Genomic DNA, 14,765 nt, shown 5'->3' with positions numbered 1-14,765 from the left:
TTAGGTTAAGTTGGTACCACTGAGGTTTAGGCCCGTCAAGATGGCAGCAGTGAGGTTAGCGATGCGTTGTTGTCGATGATAGCTGTCAAAAAGCACGTGGCTTTGTTTACAAATTCAAATTTCCCTCGGGTGGTGGAGGAGACCTCTGGGAGGCCTCTGGCTGTGGTGGTGGTGGAGGAGACCTCTGGGAGGCCTCTGGCTGTGGTGGTGGTGGAGGAGGCCTCTGGGAGGCCTCTGGCTGTGGTGGTGGTGGTAGAGGAGGCCTCTGGGAGCCGGTGGTGGTGGTGGTGGAGGAGGCCTCTGGGAGGCCTCTGGCTGTGGTGGTGGTGGAGGAGGCCCCTGGGAGCCTGTGGTGTTGGTGGTGGAGGAGGCCTCTGGGAGCCGGTGGGGGTGGTGACGGCCGAATCCGCCTATTATACTACTCACTATCTTCCGGATGCAAACTCACATCTGCGCGTCCCTGACCGCAAGGCCAACTCGCCCGGGGGAGTGCATTTTATAACGTTATCAAGCGGGCGTATGTCTCATCTTGAAGTTGATTTCTTCTCTTGCGTGCGTAACTTATCGGTAATGATGATGGTAATGTTTGTTGTTTAAAGAGGTCTAACGGCTAGGTCATCGGGCCGTAAGGGTACGAGGTGCCACAAAATTAATCAATAATTGAAACCTCACAATGAATCCATTGACTAAAATATAAAACAAATGATTAGGAAAATATTACTTTGAATTAAAAACAATCAGTGGATCTAATTCACAATAACTTCTTTTCTGACATGATGCTTGCCATAAAAATGGTCCGAAATCCTGGTTATTAGCCCCACATAATAATACCAATTAGTGGTAAAGCAGAGCCGGCCCCGTGGTGTAGGGGTAGCGTGCCTGCCTCTTACCCGGAGGCCCCGGGCTCGATTCCCAGCCAGGTCAGGGATTTTTACCTGGACCTGAGGGCTGGTTCGAGGTCCACTCAGCCTACGTGATTAGAATTGAGGAGCTATCTGACGGTGAGATAGCGGCCCCGGTCTAGGAAGCCAAGAATAACGGCCGAGAGGATTCGTCGTGCTGACCACACCACACCTCGTAATCTGCAGGCCTTCGAGCTAAGCAACGGTCGCTTGGTAGGCTAAGGCCCTTCAAGGGCTGTAGTGCCATGGGGTTTGGTTTTTTATTTTTATTTTTGATGAAGCAGAACGATGGTATTCCTCCAATAGTGGTACTAATCTCAGGGAACGTAGACTCACGGAGTTTCTCTCGCATGGTGGTATTAATCAAAGGTAATGTAGACCCATGGTATGTCACAATGACACCCCTCGCAGGCAACACAAACCCATGGTGTCCCTCACACAGTGGGACTGAACAAGGGCTCTGGTATTTCCGTGGTGTTCCTCACATAGTGTAAGTAATCACAGGCAACGTATACTCCTGGGCTCATTCACCTAGTGGTACTAATCATAGGCAGTGCAAGCCCACGGCTTATCACACATTATGGTACCATCCACAGGCAACCAGACCCATGCTGTTTCTCAAATAATGGTACTACTCTCAGGCAACGCAGACCCATGGTTTTCCTCACATTGTGGTACTAATCACGTTCAATAGCCAAACTTGTGGTGTTCCTGAGATAGTGGTACTACTCATAAATAACGCTGATCCATTCTGAACTCAGGGGAACCGACACACTCCAGCGCACCGTACGACACATTTGCTCGCAGCAGATTGCCCCCTCCCCTCCCCCCCCCCCCATGCTGGGATACACACGATGGCACTAACCGTAGGCAACTCCCAGACCCGTGGTTTTCCTCTAGTAATGGTACTAATCGCAAGTAGCCTCATGGTTTTAATTTCATCATCCCTTGGCCGCCCCTTTTAGTCACCTCTTACTACAGGCAGGGGATATCGTGGGCGTATTATTCGCCTGCGTCCCCACCCACAAGGGTTGCGTAACTTATCGGTAACGTACGAGCAACTACTGTGACTACGAAATTGATGGTGGTGATTATTCTTTTACAGTAAGAGGAAGTACGAGGTCGAACTTCGAATTACGTAAACTTGTTCATTTTAACCCACGAGAACAGCATCATTATTGACCAGAGGGTTCGCACATTCAAATTATGGTCGGTTCTTGAACTAAACAAAGCCTGGAGGAGCGGTAGATCCATCCTTAATCTCGGCACTATCTGACTAGACTACATCAGATAGATTTTAACCATACTGAGCAAGGTGGCAGTGCGTTTAGGGTCGCGCAGATGTGAGCTTGAATTCGGTAGACTGTCAGCAGCCCTGAAGATGGTTTTCTGTGGTTTCCCACGTTCACACGAGGCAAATGCTGTGGCTGTTCCTTAGCGAAGGCCACGAACGCTTCCTTCCCACTCCCAGACTTTTCCTGTCCCTTCGTTATTGCTTTTAAGGTCTGCTGAAGACTGACTGATAAGGCAAATCTTCGCTATTCAGGGGAATGTTCCCGCTTTCTGGTCTGTCCTAAACCAATAAAATAAAAGCTGAAGTCGTTCCATTTGAAAATCGGGAAGAATTGAGAGGAGAATTGCAGCGAGAAGGCTTATTCTTTAATGTATGATAAGATGAAGGCAGTCATCCAAGTGGGGTGCAAAGGCGATCACTAAAGAGAGAATTACCCAGCAACCTTCATTCATCAAAATAATATCGATAAGAAGTCCCTCGATATCATCACAGTTAGGTTAAGAACATCACAGTACGCCGTTATCACATCAAACTCTACAATAACGGACAAGTTTTGAATTTTCAATTGGATGAATTTACCAAAGAAAGAACCTGTTGAGAATGTGACTTACGTCTATGACGGCTCCCACTATGGTGTAGTGTCTGAAAGGTGGCTTGCGGTTCTTGACGAACTGTAGTAGTTTATTGTGTCCTCGCAGCCACTCCACTTTGTGCAGAGCCTCCCTCTGAACACTGTACTCACAACGGAGGATGGCTGAACCTCCCAGAGGTACATACCGGGGAAGCACTAAGTCCACTGAGAACAGCATTCCATCTGGAAAGAATAAATAATGTAGATTAGTTCCAAAGGCGATGCAACAAACATAAAAGTGTGATGGGCGCATAAACATTTAATTGAGTTCTCAAAACTATTAATTTGACCACTTTTATATATGTAACGTGTGTGTTTTAGTTCTAAACTTGTTCATGTGTTATGGAGCAATATGGCACAACTAGGTCATCATAAGAGATACGAAGGTTGATCAAATATAAACGGGAATTTTGTTCCTGAACATTAACAGTTGGTAGGACTGGCCCTGCGTTTCTGCTATTCTTAGGCGGGACCGTTAGGAGTGGGAAGAGCGTGCTGTTAGATATTTCCCGCCGTTTCATCCATAACGCTCACGATGTCGGAGCAACAGGTGCCCCCCTCCACTGCGCAACACTTAATTATAAAAGTTCTCGCTCGTAAAGGAATTACAGCGGCGGAAATTTGCCTGAGATTCTCTGCTGAGTTCGGTGAACAAACATTGTCAAGGACGCGTGCGTTTGCCTGGCATAAGAAAGGACGAGAGCGAGTGGAAAATCAGAAACACGATCGCCGTCCTTGGACCAGCATTGCAGACGAAAGACCTTATTGACGACGATCGACGGGCGAGAGTATCAGTGTATAACAAGTCGGAATCAGTTATGGGAGCTCTCAAGCAATCATCACAAACGACCTGCAGTTCCGTAAAGTGTGTTCGAGAAAGATCCTCGCCTTTTGACCGAAAATTTGAAGTTGAGACGTTTGGAGGTCTGTCAGAGGCTTACAGCAAGGTTTGCGGAAGACGGTGATGCATTTTTCAGTCGGATCGTCACCTGCGACGAAACATAGGTCCACTACTCTCCCGAATCCAAACAAGCCATAAGGAGTGGAGGAGGAAAGGAGAGGCAGCACCAGTGAAAGACAATACTCGACTGTCAGCTGGTTCTTGCAACCGTTTTCTTTCGATCGGCGAGGCATTTTGCTGCCCATACGCTGCAACAAATGCATTTCCAAAGCAGGAAACTATGTGGAAAAATAAATTGCAATTGCCTTGTGTTCTTCAATTTAAATAAAAAATAAAATCCCGTTTATATTTCATCCCCCCTCGCAGTAGGTTCGAACCCTACTGACGGTAGCGCAGAAAGTGTTTTCGCGTGGTTTTCATTTTCACACCATGAAAATGCTGGGGCTGTACCTTAATAAGGCTACGCCTGCTTCCTTCCAACTCCTAGCACTTTCTTATTTCATCGTCGCCATAAGACCTATCTGTGTCGCTAGTACGGGAGCAGATTATAAAAAAATAAATAAAAAAGAAACGTTCCCCTTTGTGAAAATGTAATGATCATGCATATATTTTCCAATAAATGGAACTGGATGTTTTAGCAAGGAGAATTGCAAGTCTACAGGCCGCAGGATCTTTCCCGACCAAGGCCTACGGAAACGACTAACGTGACGTCACTTCTCTCACATATTTTGTTGCGTCACGTTAGACTAATTTTTGGACGACGCGACGCATAGAAGCAAAGCAAAGTCCTCTCCGTACAGGCCATGAAGGAGTGGTGGAAGGTAAAGGCTTCCACTATTCGTAACCTCGGCACTTGATGGGGTAGAGTGGTTAGCTCTACGCCCGGCCGCCTTTGCCCCCAGGAATTAACCTGGTACTCATTTTTGGTGTAGGCTGAGTGAACCTCAGGGCCATATGCACCTCCGGAAGTGGAAATCTCATTTCTTAAATTTTACGACTTCCTGACGGGGATTCGAACCCACGTCCTTTCGGGTGAACTGAGTACGCCTTTACCACCTCGGCCAGGCAGCCCCTAACCATAAGGCATATCATGCCAAAATATATATTTTTTGGGATTTCACCGGCACGGCAACATTATATTTGTAGTATTTGCGGGCTCTTGGTGACAGATATAGGTTTGATTTTTGAGGGCAACCATGTTGATGTTTACTATTAGATGTACACTGACTGACAGAGCAAATGCAACACCAAGAAGGAGTGGTCAGAACTTTATGCCAATTGCAGGGTAGACTGACGTCACTGAGGTCGATGCCGTGCGCATTGTGTAACCTGCATATCGATTTGAAATAAACATCAATTATTCGTCCGTGCCGTCTCTGTTTTTTCCCCAACTTTCATCCCTTTCGAACCACTCCTTCCTGGTGTTGCATTTGCTCTGTCATTCAGTGTAGTATGAGAGTGAGACTGGTTGGACTAAGTGGATAGCGTCGGAAGAGGAGAGTGCTGGGCCGGTGACGTGGAGAGAGACCTTTCTATAGAACCGAGAGTTGCTCCGAAATACTCTATTTCGGCCTCTGAAATTTCACTTAGCAGTCGTCTGATTTCATTCTCGGAGGCTTCAAGAGTACGTGGATTGTTCTGTTTTGAAGTTCCCTACACATGAGTTAGTTCATCCTGTGGTGGGGTGAGGAGGTATCCATAACAGTGTACCAGCGTTTGACCTTCCGGAAAAGTGACTGAATGAGAAAGGGTGAAATTAAGAGTGCAAGTAGGGAGGTGAGCTTGAAGAGAATATTCAAATGAAGAAGCTAAGATGATGTTCGTTGTGGGTAGGTGTAAAGTGGCCACATATGGTACTACCAACACAGGCGTTTTCGGGGACTCAGTTTTATAATATGTATAGATGTCTAGCCTCAGTGGCTCGATTTAGTATCTGTGTGGTACATTAACGACAGATGGCAGTTGAGGCTAGGGTGGTAGGTCAAGGTAAGACGCCCTTAATGGACTTGACCACAGCCGTTAATTACTAATTAGTTTTGCTCACGGTGATGGGAGTCTTGGTTAAACATGAGACCACAGGCTCCCCCAGTCAAGACCTCCACGTTCGGTCACATTGGCTGGCTGACGACTGCTCCGAGTTCGGCGGACATCTTTCATGCAGGTCAGTGGTGGCTAGCGAGACCCCGTATAATTGAACTGAAATGACGGCTTTCATGTAGAAATAGTTCAGTCTTCGATTGATATTCATTCAAACTTGTTCCTAAATGTGCCGTAACTTGTTCTTAAAGAAACTTTTTTTGTTTTTAAAGGAACTGACGTTATTCTTATCTATGATCGGGTCAACGTACGTTTTTCCCCACTTGAATTCAATAAGTGCTGCCCATTCGACCAAGGAGCTGGACAACACACGACCTTTAAAGTTATTTGGAAAGCAATAATTGATACTTGCAACATGTAAAATGATATTACACATTATGGGCCTCGAACAGACGTGGAAATCGTCTTAAATGGACATTTTGAAAGTAAACATAATTACAACGAACGTGCGATGGGAGTGTACTTTATCTATATAAATACAATAGTAACGACCGTGTATCTGCACATTGACTATTTTGGCAAATTTTTCGTTTAGTTGTAGGTTTTAGATGTAATAATGTCCATCTGTATATATTTTGACTTTGGCGTCTGTTTGTGTGAGTTCTTATAACTTGAAAACGATTAGATATACTTCTACCAAATTTCATATTTAGAATCTACTCGCACTTGGGTAGGTTTTAGGGCCAATACTATCTCTAAATATCTCTAAATACCTTAAATGACTGGGGTTTATACGAAACCGAAGCCGTGATTTTGCACTCCCACTAAATATACACAACCAAACTTTATGGATATCTACCTGCTGTCTTGTCATTTCAAGGTGGGGTACAGGGAGTAAGTAAAGGGCCATTTTACTCCTTTCGATAGAACAGATAAAGGGAGAGATTTTCGTCAACGATTGGTTTCATGATTCTCCAGCGAGAGCACCATTCCCGGTTTCAGATGAACAACAATATGTAACAGATAAGTAGGAACTTTGGACCACGTACTGTATCGTTCCATAAACTCTGTGGTCATCCTCATTCTGTCTCCACTTTGTTCAGTTTTATCGTACTTCACGTGGTTTCGTAGAAGAATATCAGTTTAACATGCCGTATTAAGCGTTTGAATACAGGGATGTAACTTGGCGTAAATTCATGAAGAAATCGTGAAATCTAATACCAATTCCCGTGCGAAGAACGGGTACATATGCAAGTTAGACATAATACCAAATGGACTATATGGAAGGTGGGCATTTTTCCTGGAACCCCAAATTTTCGTAATTATTCGTAATTATTCTTACTTAGTAAAAGATCGGAATTACGTATTTGTTACAACAATGTAACATTTATCGAAAGGACCAGTATAACGAAAATCTTTGAGAATTCATTTTTGGACCCTCCCCTAAATTACCACTTCAACCAATGTGAATAAAATCAACTATAGCCTAGATTGTTATCCCTTCTCCATTGAACTTAAATACCAATTTTGTTTCGATTCCATTCAACCACTTTCTGCCAATGGAGGTGGAGAGAAACATGGCGGAAATCTAGAAATGGTATTTTCTCCTTACTCTGGACATGAACGACATATAAATATCAATTAGTTGATGTTCTGACACAATTACGGACAATAATCTCATTCTATTTTTACACCTACATGGGCTATCTCAGCTAATGGAAATACCCCAATTATAGAATCGGTTAAGAATGTCGTCCCAAAATTACATTACATCTGAAATGGCCAATGAAGTGAAAGGAAGTCTGGTGGAGAGGCCTGAATTCACTGTTGACTCATGCGCACGCTGGAGGTAGAGATGATGTGCAACGTAGAGGATAGCACTATAAGGGGTCCACTGTGTGTAATTTCGTTTAGTTTTCCAATATTTCAGATATTTATCTGTTTTAGGTCAACTCAAGACCGTATCAGTGCTTTTATAGCTCTCATGTCTCTTTGTCTGTTCCACCATCACGGCGAAACGGCTGAATAAATATCCACAAAACTTCATATTATTTAGAGTATACTAATCTACGAGCAGGTTTTGATATGCAATTGATTTAAAAATTGACTGCGAGTTCATAGGAAGATAAAACGAGTTATTTGATATTTTCTCACACACTACTGATTGTCTGTAAAATCTATAAACGTCGCTTCATTTTAAATAACTGTTGTTACCTCCATAATTTCGCTTACTCTTCAAGTGCCGGAGAAAATTACTATTTTCTGCGGGTCTCATGCTCTGCATTGAGTGACCGACAGACCGACAACGAGCCTACCGGTTACTATGGCAACATCATTGGCTGCTTGCCAGCAAGGAAGTAACGTAATGCCATTTTCGTCATAATTCTTGTAAACTCGCGATTGTTTCTTGGGTAGAAGGCGAGAGAGACGTCAAGCTGACATTCTGCGGGATGTTTGCAGGATACCGTTGGATATTACAATCGTCTTCGAATAGTAATAAGTGCGGCTATTATTATTATTATTTCAAGAGTACCGTGGAGTGTAGGCCATTATTTCACATCGTAAGGTGTTTTCTGAGATTTTAGATAATTTTGACAGTATTTTCTTTTTCTTCCTTTCCTGCTTTAAGTTCTTGCCTCTTTGGGATGAGGTAATAACACCATAAGTCACCTTCTTATCTGAATCTTAAGAATCTCTGCTCCTAAATTTTTCCTCTTTTATCGCTTTCTTAAATTCGCAACTTATATCAGAATTTTGTGAGGGACATTTCATTTTTCCAATACATCCACTTTGTATTTACATATTTGTTCTATCCGGCTGTCCTCAGTTATCATCCTATCTTCAATTAATGCCAATTTTTGTAACTGTCAGTGGCGGCTCGTGAAAAAATCGTCCTACGTGCTACAAAAAACAAGCTAAATACGCTGTTTTAAATCTGCATATTGCCATGATGAACAACGCATACTTCAAACTTGGTAATACTACTACTAATACTACTAATAATCATAATCATAATCACAATAATAATAATAATAATAATACAACTTTTCTCGTAATTTATTACTCAGAATAAACAAAAACAACATTAATTTGGAAGTAGATGAATTCTTCGACAACTGTCTACGAGATAAATAATTCATTGAAGAAATATTGGTTTTACTAACCTAATGGCGCAACTTACATCAGTGCAAATAGAATCGTGGGAATATAGATCCCCACTAAGAACACTACTTTAATTTCACTTTATATACACTGCAGTGGATAAATAATTTGATAAATCTTCGTATAAACTTTAGCACTAACACAATGACAGGAAAAACACGCACCAGTAATATAACCGCGAGATTAAAAACTGGACAAAGCAACTGAAAGAGCTGCCAACTGATTCATTGAGACCTCCCCTATTAGGTTACCAGAGTAAATGTCCGGCTCCATGGCTAAATGGTTAGCGCGCTGGCCTTTTTGGTCACAGGGATCCCGGGTTCGATTCCCGGCAGGGTCTGGAATTTTAACCATCATTGGGTGTACGTGTTGTCGTCATCATCATTTCATCCTCATCACGACTCGCAGGTCGCCTACGGGAGTCAAATCAAAATATCTGCATCTGGCGAGTCGAACATGTCCTCGGATACTTCCGGCACTAAAAGCCATTGGCCTACGCTATTTCATTTCATCAGAGTAAATTACATTGTAATGCGGGATAACATTTAGGGTCAGTCAAAGATTCTTTGACTCACCTACGAATTCCTTATTTTTGACACAAAAGGAAGATGGATATTTTAATAAGCATGTGTGAGATAGATTGCCTCCACTTACGCTTTACTTTCGAACCCAGACGATGCTACTCTCTAGTGGCAGATTCGCTTACCACGTTCAACATAAGCACGGCCGACTTGATCCCTCGCTGCGCTCCGGGTAGCAGGAGACATCGAGTAATTCTACCCCCTTGCGGGAGAGGAAGTAACTATAAACGGGATCAGTGAAAGTTGATCCCGGTTTACGGTATACTCCGCCGGCTAGGGGGAGTGTTGCAAGCTTGGCTGCGCCTGCGTATTGCTTCCTTCAGGCTACAGGCAAGGGCTCACTTCACATAAGCACGAGCCTTGTTCCCCGGGAGAACGGCGCTAGGTGTTCGACAGATCTCGTCCTGATTTGCACAAAACACAAATTCATATCGTACTCAAAACAACGAAAAGGCACCAGGATAATTGTACTGTACATAAATAATATTCCTTACAGTTCCAAGCTACGTGCTGGAGCCCGGTAGCACGTACTGACCGGCCGCCACTGGTAACTGTCTTACTTGCTTCCTTAATTTCTTTATATGTATATGAGTGTTAATCCCGTGGTGATTATCGGATAACGCTAACAGATATGCAATTTAATAAAATCTTACCGTGTGTTCAGTAATTTACGTAGAAATTCGTATACAATGTAGAATGCCGCAGCGAAGTACGGGTACATCTTCTAGTATATAATACATCTCGCCGTGCACTTTGGAATCAATATGTCTGATATCAGTTAAAATAGTTTATTTGTTCTCTGTTTAAGTGCTTGTCTTCTGGATGTTCTCTACCTGTAGCTGTAGCACCCTGGCTCGCTGCCAGCCGTCGGCTAGGAATTTAATTATACAGCCAGGGTGAAGGGTACTTACCTTCACGTGAATGAGGACACGATTAAAAATTTCAAGACAAGTCTTGCCAAGTTTTACGATCGACCACTCCTCGTGCATAAAATTAAATATGTAGTCTGTTAATTCTGAGTCTAATTCTCCTTACGTGCCTTGTTTACGACAGTGGGACACCTGTTACAGGCTCAGACTCTTAACTGCCGGCACTGCAACCTGCTGAGTTATAAAACTATTGGATTACTCAACGAGGTAAGTAATTTTTTGGAGATATGCTATATTCTTTCCATGGTTTTCTCCGTGTCGTTTCAAAATATCCCAGTCCGAAAATATTCCAGAGAACGAGCCTGGACCACGAGCCTCATAATATCCGAATTTACAATGGTAGTACAGTTTTAAAATACCCTGCATTTATATAACTTATGTACGTATAATTTTCTTTCCATGGATTTGTTTGTTGCACTCGTGTTGTTGTTGGGTGATCATATTTTTAACTTTAGTTTATTACTGTAATGTTAAGCTAGTAGTAAGATCAAGATCAAGATATTCTAAGCCGTAGAGTTAAGCACTGGAAATACTTAAGTTGTGTGTAAAATTGTATACGATGATGCTGGATGTAGAATATTAAACTAGTAGTATTTCTTGTCGTATTTTCTTTCCATGGAATTTCTTGTTGTACTTTTTTGTTGTTGTTGTTGGGTAATTATGTTTTAACTTTACCTTATTATCACTCTACTTTAACCCTAGAACACTAACCCTTCGTAAATTTTACGACGGTAGGTAGCAGAAGGGTATAGTTCATTGCCTTCCGCGCATGCGTGCCTGCCGCCATTTTGTGTAGCTGATTTTTATCGAGCAGTTATTGAGTGTAGCAAGTGCGATTGTTGATATCTTTGCTTATTCTTGTAATAATTGGGTGGGTGTCATCATATTGACGAACGGTTAGTGATAGTGTGAACTTAAAACTATGTGTCTTTATGCCTTTTTTTACATGTATACTTATTTTATTTATTTTCTTGGTAGTTTTGGTTTCTTTGCGATGTAAATAACCCACATTCATAATTTTAAGGGTTTATTTTAATATGTTGTGTTATAAAATTCATTTCTTATAAAACGTGTTCATTTAATATTTTGTGTGTGTCAGGTTTTTATAATAATAAATAAATAATAAATAAATAAATAAATAAATATAAATAATATAATAAATAATCGCATAAAATTATTTAATATCTACCTATTCATGTTAAGTTTACGACATTATAGGAACTCCAAATAACCAAAATTTTGCCAAATATAAGCTGTTACGTAGAAAATATAACAATAACAAATTGGAGTAGTCAAATTTACGAAGGGTTAGTAATAATGTGTGGCGAAATAGGGTTAGTGTTCTAGGGTAGTGACCATTGCCACCGGGATATTTCCCAATTGCGATGTATTTGATAGTAATAATAATAATAATAAAACGCTAACATGTATGTTCACAAAAAATAAGCTCCTATACAAGAGGGAGTTAAAAGATGCGGTTTGTACCTAAATCTTCCAAATCGTCTCAATAGTACAGGAAAAATCTTGCATATCTTGAAAAATCAACAGAAATATATTTATTGATAGACAGATTGTCTGTAGGCGACAGCGACTTACCCTGTATTATGATAGTCCGGTAAGAAATGCTGTATATAGGAGGATGGGAACACGCCGCCATGTTTTATAAAGTACTTTTCTTGCCAGGAGGTTCATGTAACTAGACAACTCATTGCAATGAATTAATCGGCAGTTATGTAATCATATAGAAATAATTTGATCAAATTAACAGACATAGGAATCTAAAATCTAAAAGTTAAAACATATTTACAGTAATTGTTTTATTGTTTTATGAGTGAATTATTAGTAAATGTAATAAGGAAAATATAAATAAAAACAACCAAAAATAATGAAGAAAAATGTTAATAAAAACTGCATAAAGCAGAATTAGTTAGAAAACAACGTTTATTTTTGAGGCGTAGCAGCGCACGCTGGGTATCAACTTGAATTATAGTAATAAACATAAAATAATACGAAAAGATCCATTGCTAGCATCAGCCCGACTGCATACTCTCTTCTAAAAATTGTACTTCAATCTTGAGGTGCACAGGTATATACGACAGGGTGTCGTTAGAGCTACGGACGCCACGAACACGCGCGAAGTTTGACCCAGTCCGATTTTTGTACATTCAGCTATTGCTTTGTCATGTACATACGGAAAACCTTGATTATTTATGTTTACTAAGAAACTATTTAACATATTTAACACAGCGCCCTCAAGGAAATAAGTGGTTCGCAGGAAAGGTAGACTTCCAGCATCAGAGAAGACTGAAAGCATCACAATGATGGCAGACGTGGCTCCAGTAAGAAGCTTGTACGGAGAACAACCACGGCAGGCATGCCTGCGGTGAGATTGAAACTCTAGACATGTTCTCGGCTACTGTCCATTTGGCTCAATGCTTAGGAATACTCGTCATCACAGAATTCGCGGCCGTATTGCCTCATTACCCAAAATATCATTTAGAAATGTTTTTTGGATAAGAATGTTTTCATTCATTCTGAAATACAGCTGTCACAATTACACTGGCAGTAGATGTGTATACAAATGTTATATATATTCGCACAGTTGAAGAAACATTCGTCAGTACTCTATTTACGTACACAATATAGCCTAAGAGCGGAACACGAAAATAAAATTTGTGGGGTGTTTAAGTTTGAAATGTCTCGTCATTGTGCCGGGTTAAGAACGCTTTGCAGACAAAATAGAAGAACATAAATTGTATTTCACTCTGTCCGGTTTTATTCTAGTAAAAAAGTCGTAAACAGGACTCCGGTGCGACATCATTAAAAGTTTACCGTCTTTTGAACGGTATATATTACTAAGCTTCAACGAAAACACTCTTACAAAACAGAACCCATTAAGTTATCCGCATGCAACCAAAGGCCAGTTGCCGGTACAATGGAACTCACAGAACTAAGAGGATACGACGGAACACGCAACACTCCAGCACATGACGGCACACTGCGGGCATCGACAGTCAGCTAGTTCTTTTTTTGCTAGTGGCTTTACGTCGCACCGGCACAGATAGGTCTTATGGCGATGATGGGATAGGAAAGGCCTAGGAGTTGGAAGGAAGCGGCCGTGGCCTTAAGTAAGGTACAGCCCCAGCATTTGCTTGGTGTGAAAATGGGAAACCAAGGAAAACCATCTTCAGGGCTGCCGACAGTTGGATTCGAGCCCACTACCTCCCGGATGCAAGCTCACAACCGCGCGCCCCTAACCGCATGGCCAACTCGCCCGGTCAGTCAGCTAGTGGACGAAGGGCAGTGCATAGTGGCGACGCTTCTGACGAGATAGCGAGTCACTGTCTCGGTCTCGCTTGAGAATATTTCGGAACAACTGACGCTGCGTGTTCCGGAACAGCGGAACATAAATATGCACCGGCACAGTGTACCGAAACAGGGACATCCTACTGGCCACGATTGCTGACGAGGCTGTACGTTCTTTAAGGAGCCATTTATATTACAACACATAAACATTTTACATTGCTGTTTCTTACGGCAAACATCTTGAGGGTCAGAGACCTAAATATTTGTTGCTATTTGTTTACGTCGCACAGACACAGATAGGTCTTATGGCGACGATGGGATAGGAAAGGGCTAGGAATGGGAAGGGAAAACCACGGAAAACCATCTTCAGGGCTGCCGACAGTGGGGTTCGAACCCACTATATCCCGGATACAAAGAGTCCTAAATAAAGGCTTACATATAATATATTCGTTACACGTTCCGTTAACTACTTTTACCGTTTTCGAAGACGGCTTGGTGCGGAAAGTTTGTCACGCGGGAGTTCTTTTACGTCCCAATAAATCTACTGACAAGAACTGACTTATTTGGGAACTTCAAATACCACCGAACTGAGCCGGGATCGACCTAGATACTTCAGCCCAGAAGGCCAGCGCCTGACCGACTGAGCTACCCAGCCGAAATCACAGGTTTCAGTCAATTCTGATGACGTCAGAAATTTCTCTAAAACTATCGATGTCTGCACTTTCGTCGTTATTTAACTGTAGGCCTCCTGGTTCTTTCGCCTAAAATGCAGTGGTTCTTTCTTGTCTTCGAACCCTCGAGATTCATATGCAGCCTTGCTATTTGAAAACAGAATATTTCAGGTCTTTTTCCAAACTCATTGAATTGGGGATGTATTTCTATCAGACTATGGAACATACCTAATATAATTCCGTCACTCATTGTTTGATTTGTGTCGTTTTCTAAGACAATTCCACAGCTCATTTTGAGCCACTGGTCGATGAAGCAGTCAAAATGCCTTCTGAATAAAATTTATAAAAATG

The 14,765-nt window shown here is 42.0% G+C and overlaps 1 protein-coding gene across 1 annotated transcript in view; it reads right to left on the bottom strand.

The window, feature by feature from the left end:
* LOC136880914 (uncharacterized) overlaps nt 1-14,765 on the bottom strand; it is a 344,893-nt gene that overhangs the window by 300,206 nt on the left and 29,922 nt on the right. The window contains exon 2 of the mRNA XM_067153442.2: nt 2,808-3,010. Coding sequence (XP_067009543.2) covers nt 2,808-3,010 — 203 coding nt within the window. The remainder of the gene's footprint in view (nt 1-2,807; nt 3,011-14,765) is intronic.

The sequence above is a fragment of the Anabrus simplex genome, chromosome 9 (assembly GCF_040414725.1).
Source record: "Anabrus simplex isolate iqAnaSimp1 chromosome 9, ASM4041472v1, whole genome shotgun sequence".
NCBI lineage: Eukaryota > Metazoa > Arthropoda > Insecta > Orthoptera > Tettigoniidae > Anabrus > Anabrus simplex.
This window is presented reverse-complemented; position numbering and strand designations above follow the sequence as displayed.